At 53.2% G+C, this 6000-nt stretch overlaps 1 protein-coding gene across 1 annotated transcript; it reads left to right on the top strand.

Annotated features, from left to right (window-relative positions):
* The first annotated feature begins 3071 nt into the window (after positions 1–3071).
* LOC131591021 (olfactory receptor 14A16-like) lies at positions 3072–4307 on the top strand. Its single transcript, XM_058861453.1, has 2 exons — positions 3072–3474; positions 3766–4307. Exons 1-2 carry the CDS (start codon positions 3072–3074, stop codon positions 4305–4307), a joined length of 945 nt encoding a protein of 314 aa, XP_058717436.1.
* The last annotated feature ends 1693 nt before the right edge of the window (positions 4308–6000 follow it).

Genomic DNA, 6000 nt, shown 5'->3' with positions numbered 1-6000 from the left:
AATGCCCCTCTTCACTTTCTGGTCCGGGAAAAGAGAGGAAAAAAAAAAAAAAAATTCTTTGGAGAGAAGTGGAAAAAGCTGTTTATTTAACAGAAATTGAGTAATATTAAATAATAGTAATAAAACCTCTTGCTGTTCGATGGGGTGGCAAATCTAGGAAGAAAAGTCCTTTTCATGTGGTGAAGCTCGGCTCGCTCAGGTTCTTATCAGTCCCTCTGGCGCTGGAAAGTGCCGAGGCCCAGGGCCCGGTGGGCCACAGGCGTGAGCTCCCGGGGTTTGGCTGGGTGTTCAGTTCAGAGCAGGCTTGCACAGATCCAGAAAAAAAAGGAAAAAAACAAAAGTCCAGGGAACTCTGCCTCAGCTAGCTAAAACTAACTAAAAACCAGGGAGAAGCTCTGTCCCGCTGTCTGTCTGTGCTGCAGACAACACAGTCCAGGAGCGAGATGTGTGGGAGTGATGTTTTCTTTAACACAAACTGCGGCTTCTTCTACCCCCCTCTCTTGCTCTCAGAGTCAGTCTTAAAGGTGCAGAACTTAATATATAACATAAACCAGACGATTGGGGATACCAGTATCATAAAGTCACCCCAGGACACTCTGTAACATCACAGCTCCAGAATTCCATGGCACAAGCCCATAGCAATGGGGTCCTAGTGCTGGTTTCCATGGCAACTGAGCATCACAACTGGTTCATATGATGCTCAGTTGCTGTGGAAACCAGCACTAGGTTGCTTGCTATGTACCACACTTAGGAAGGAGTCCTAAGTTGATAGTTGCTGTGGTAACAAGTGTGATTGATAATTGCTGTGTTAACAAGTTCTCGGGGTGGTGGCGGATGCCCCATTCCCATAAACAAGGAAGGTCAGATGGGACAGGGCTCTGAACAACCTGATCTGGTGAAAGATGTGCCTGCTCATTCCAGGGGTGGGTCAGATGAGAGCAGAGCTCTTCCAATCCAAATCCAACTGTGTGGTGAAAAGGGGCTGCTCAGTGGACCTTGCTGGCTGTTCCTGGTACCTGATCACCAGAGTCTGCCCTGTCCTATTCAGTCTTTTTCAATGTTTGCTCTCTGTGTATTCCCAGTTTCACTCTGTGTGTGTGTGTGTTTGTGTGCTGTAAGGACCAAGTGCCTGCTGCTGGTGAGACCTTCTGGTGGGAGTGAGAATTGGGCCCAGGTGCTGGGGTCAGACTGGGGCCATGTGGGTCCTGCCCAGTGGTGTCAGCTGTCAGATTAATCGGCATCCCTCAAAGGATGGAGGTGCCCTGGAGAGCAGAGGGAACACACGGCACCGCTGTCAGCAGGGACATGCTCATACGAAGATGGGCACATTTGGGACCAACAGGCTTAGGCACTCCTGGTTTTCCTCCCTGTAGATGCACACAACTATCACAAGAGATTGCTAATGATGAGGGCCCACAGTGTCACCGTGTCCACTTGGTTCCATGAGGCCCTGCAGTGTCACAGGGGCTCCTCAGCCCCATGTTTGCAATGGCCATCTGCTTCAACATAGCCCTGCATTGTCACAATGGCTCCTGGGCACCAAGAGGCTGCACAGATCCCCTTTGTTCCATGACATCCTGCAGTGTCACAATTGTCCCTTGGTTCCATATGCCCCCACAGAGTCACAACTGCCCTTGTGTATGAGGCCTCTTTTACAAGGATTACTTGTTTCCATAAGGGCCTGCTGAGAGTCCCCTTGGTTCCACGAGCACCCAAAGTGTCACAATTGCCCTTTGTTTCCATAAGACCCCACAGTGTCCCACTGGCCCCTTGGTTCCATGGGCCCAACAGAGCCACAATGATTCCCTTGGTTCCACAACTTCCCACAGTGTCCCACTGGCCCCTTGGTTCCATAAGGATCTGGAGTGTCACACAGGTTTATGGCATTTGTCCTTGCTGCCCCTCATATCCCACTGCCCCACAAAGAGCCCCGAGCCACCTGTGAGGGACAGGCCCTGCTGTGCCAGGCCTGTGCTCAGGGCTTGGCCTTTCTGCTGCCTCCAACCCACCCAGGGCTTGCTCAGCATTGCAGTTCCCTGCTCAGAGCCTTTGGCTCCTGACAATCCTGGCCTCCAGGATCTGCCCTCACCAGTCCCTGGTGAGCCTTTGGCAGTCCCTGCCCTCAGTGGGGCCCATTGATGCTCCAATGCACTTGGAGTTTTGCTTCTGACTCTTTGAGCAGCTTCTTCAACCTTCTCTCAGTGCCTGAGGGTCCTGGACTCAGCCCCAAAATCATTGTGGGACTCATTAAAATACAGGAAACTCTCAGAAGCTCCTTGTATTCTTCCAATTGTCTTCAAGGAGACTTCTGCAGCCCATTGGAGTCAGTTTGGAGTTCTATTAAGAAAGAAGATTTCAAAGTGAACCTCATGACTTCTTTAATCAAGAGAATTTTTCTTTTTCTTTTTAATTTCAGAGAAGAGCTGATAGAAGCATTCCCCAGGTGATCCTGATGCTGTCTCCTTAGGAGGTCTGGGCACATAGAACAATGAGCCCCTTGAGGGCTAACCCTGTTCTGCCAACATGCTCCTCACCCCCAACCTCACCATGTCTGACATGGCTCACCTGGGACTGACATCCCTGTGCCCTGAAGCAGAACCTTTTCCCCTGAGCTCTGCACCTCCATGTCCCATTCCACCACATCCCACCTGCTCTCCTCAGGGCTCTGCCTGCACTTTTTGTGCACTGGGGTCCCATGGAACCAAGAGGCTGTGGTGACACATCAGGGCCATGTGGATGCAGTGGTCCATTGTGACACTGTGGACCCAAGGAGACCATGGCGACAGCACCAGAACCTCATGGAACCACGGAGTCCCTGGTGACACAGCAGGGCTGCGTGAAGCCAGTGGTCCACTGTGACACTGCACATCCAAGGAATTCATTGTGACACTATGGAAGCTCATGGAATGAGGCAGGCCACTGTGACATTGAAGAACTTCATGGAACCAAATATCCAGTGTGACCCAGCAGGACAGTGTACAGGGAATGGCCCAAGTTTGGCTCAAAGCAGCGTCTCCTGACTTGTCACTGTCCTTTGTCCATGAACAGGTCCCCATGTGCAGCCACAGCCAATGTCCAACAGCAGCTCCATCAGCCACTTCCTCCTGCTGGCATTGGCAGACACGCGGCAGCTGCAGCTCCTGCACTTCTGCCTCTTCCTGGGCATCTCCCTGGCTGCCCTCCTGGGCAACGGCCTCATCATCAGCGCCGTAGCCTGCAGCCACCACCTGCACAGCCCCATGTTCTTCTTCCTGCTCAACCTGGCCCTCACTGACCTGGCCTCCATCTGCACCACTGTGCCCAAAGCCATGCACAATTCCCTCTGGGACACCAGAGACATCTCCTACACAGGATGTGCTGCACAAGTATTTATTCTTGTCTTTTTCATCTCAGCAGAGTATTCCCTGCTGACCATCATGTGCTATGACCGCTACGTGTCCATCTGCAAACCCCTGCACTACGGGACCTGTTGTAGTTAAGGCGTTGTGCTGCGGAAGATATCGGGATGTAACGGAAAGCTCGTAACCCACCCCTCTCTGTTAGGATAGCAAGGGCCCCCTGCAATTAGCCAATAGCACCTAAGTGTGATGTAAGCAGATGGGAGTAACACAGTGATCCCAGGCTATAAAATGTTAAGTTTCCCTGCAATAAATCGCCATATTTTGCCATCCATCACATTGATGCAGTGCAATGCGGACCGCGCAGCTGAGGATAGCCGCCCGTGCTGGTTCCAGCCAGGGTACCAGCCTTTCTTGACCCCGACAGGGACCCTCCTGGGCAGCAGAGCTTGTGCCCACATGGCAGCAGCTGCCTGGGCCAGTGGCTTTCTCAATGCCCTGCTGCACACGGCCAATACATTTTCCCTGCCCCTGTGCCAGGGCAATGCCCTGGGCCAGTTCTTCTGTGAAATCCCACACATCCTCAAGCTCTCCTGCTCAAATTCCTACCTCAGGGAACTTGGGCTCATTGCAGTCAGTGTCTGTTTGCTGCTTGGCTGTTTTGTGTTCATTGTTTTCTCCTATGTGCAGATCTTCAGGGCTGTGCTGAGGATCCCCTCTGAGCAGGGACGGCACAAAGCCTTTTCCACCTGCCTCCCTCACCTGGCTGTGCTCTCCCTGTTCCTCAGCACTCTCATGTTTGCTTACCTGAAGCCTCCCTCTGTCTCCTCCCCATTTCTGGATCTGGGCCTGTCGGTTCTGTACTCGGTGGTGCCTCCAGCCCTGAACCCCCTCATCTACAGCCTGAGGAACCAGGAGCTCAAGGCTGCAGTGTGGACACTGATGACTGGATGGTTTCAGAAACATTAAACTGCTGGCCAATTTCTGCAAATCACTTGTAATAAAAGTCATTCTTGATTCTACTTGTTGGTTTCATTTTGGATGTTTTCTTTGTTTTAATTTTTAGATCTTGTCCACAATAAAATATCATCGTTTGTGCCATTTCTCATTTTGTTTCTCTCTTCATCTTCCCTTTGGCCACAGACTGTGCCAATGAGTGGCTGAGCTCTTGGTGGCTTTAAAGGAACTAAAGGGTCTCCCAGCAAAGTTTTCTCCAGAGATCTCCCTTTTGTTCCCCTCTCTGGAGCTGCAGCAGCAGTGTCTGTGTGCAGAGCTGGGGCAGATCAGTGCTGGCACAGCAGCTGTGCCCAGGAGCAGCAGCACTTGGTGTTGCCAGTGCTGCTCCCATGTCACTGCCCCACTGCCCTCCTGGCCCTGGTGTTGCTGCAGGGCCTGAGTGCTCTCGGGGCCGGGCACAGCCCTGGGGGTGGCAGTGCCGGGGCTGCAGCAGGGACAGGCCATGGGCACTGCTGGGGCAGCACTGACACCTCAGGGCAGGGCCTGGGGGCTCCAGGCTCCTTGTCCAAGCTCTCTCAGGAACACGCCCAGGCCAAAGCTCAGCACAGAAAACCCCTGTGAGCAGCCCCAGGGTGGTTGTTGCCGCTGAAGATGAACAGATCACACGGACACAGGTCGAGGTGTGGTGAAGAGAAGAGAGAGGTTTATTTTTCCCTCCAGGATTTATAGGCTCCTGACCACAGCCAGGGATTGGGTGGTCAGGATAACACTTTCCCACAGCACTGGCCATGAGAGATGTTTATCACAAGACGTGTAACAGAAAGAATGTACACATATCTATGTTTACAGTTACTGTCCTGGCAAAGTCTGTAGAAAACTATGTTAGCAAGCTCAGAAGCTGAGTTTTCAGGGCGACAGTGGTCGTGGGCAGGCTGGGGGCAAACAGCATGGCTGGGGTTCTGCAAGGTCCCTGGGGGAGACAGGAAGGAGCAGCAGAGCAGGGGCTGATCCATCCCCACTGCTCTGGACACCCCAGCACAGGGTCCCAGAGAATCCTCATGGAGCTGCCAACAACATCATCCCTGTGCAGCCCTGGCCTCTCCCCCAGCTCACAGAGGTGCCTCATCCTTGCAGGCACAGACACGGCAGCACTGGCTCAGGAGCCCCTGTTTGCACTGCCCAGAGCAGGCGTCAGCACCCCCATGGTGCTGCTGTGGGGAGATGAACCTGAGGGAGCACAAATGCCATCAGCCCCTGGGGCCAGGAAGGACTGGGGGATGGGAGGGAAACCACTCAGGTTTGTCGTGGCCTCTGAAGTCACAGAGCAAGTTTGTACTCATGAGCTGTGAGTTTCCTGCGCCACTGCAGATGTTGTTGCTCAGAGCCAGGGCTGCCTGGCAGTCACCCCCAGACTGCCCTGAGCATTTCCTTTGCTTCACCTTTGCTTTCTTTACTCTTCCTGCTCCAGATTTCTTCCTATTTCCCACCTCTGTTCCCTGCCCTGCAAACAGCCCATCCCTGTTTGCCCTTTCCTCTCTGGCCCCACTCCCCATTTCAGTTCCTGAGCTGGCATCATGAGAAGGTCCCTAAGGGAGCAGGATCATCCTACAGGTACTTCAGGAATTGTCTGCAGGGTCCTGCAGTGCCTCGTGCTGCTCCCTTGCCAGAGGCAGCAGAGGCCAGGGGGGCACATCTGGGCTGCTGT

The sequence above is a fragment of the Poecile atricapillus genome, chromosome 36, assembly GCF_030490865.1.
Source record: "Poecile atricapillus isolate bPoeAtr1 chromosome 36, bPoeAtr1.hap1, whole genome shotgun sequence".
NCBI classification, from domain to species: Eukaryota; Metazoa; Chordata; class Aves; order Passeriformes; family Paridae; genus Poecile; species Poecile atricapillus.
This window is presented reverse-complemented; position numbering and strand designations above follow the sequence as displayed.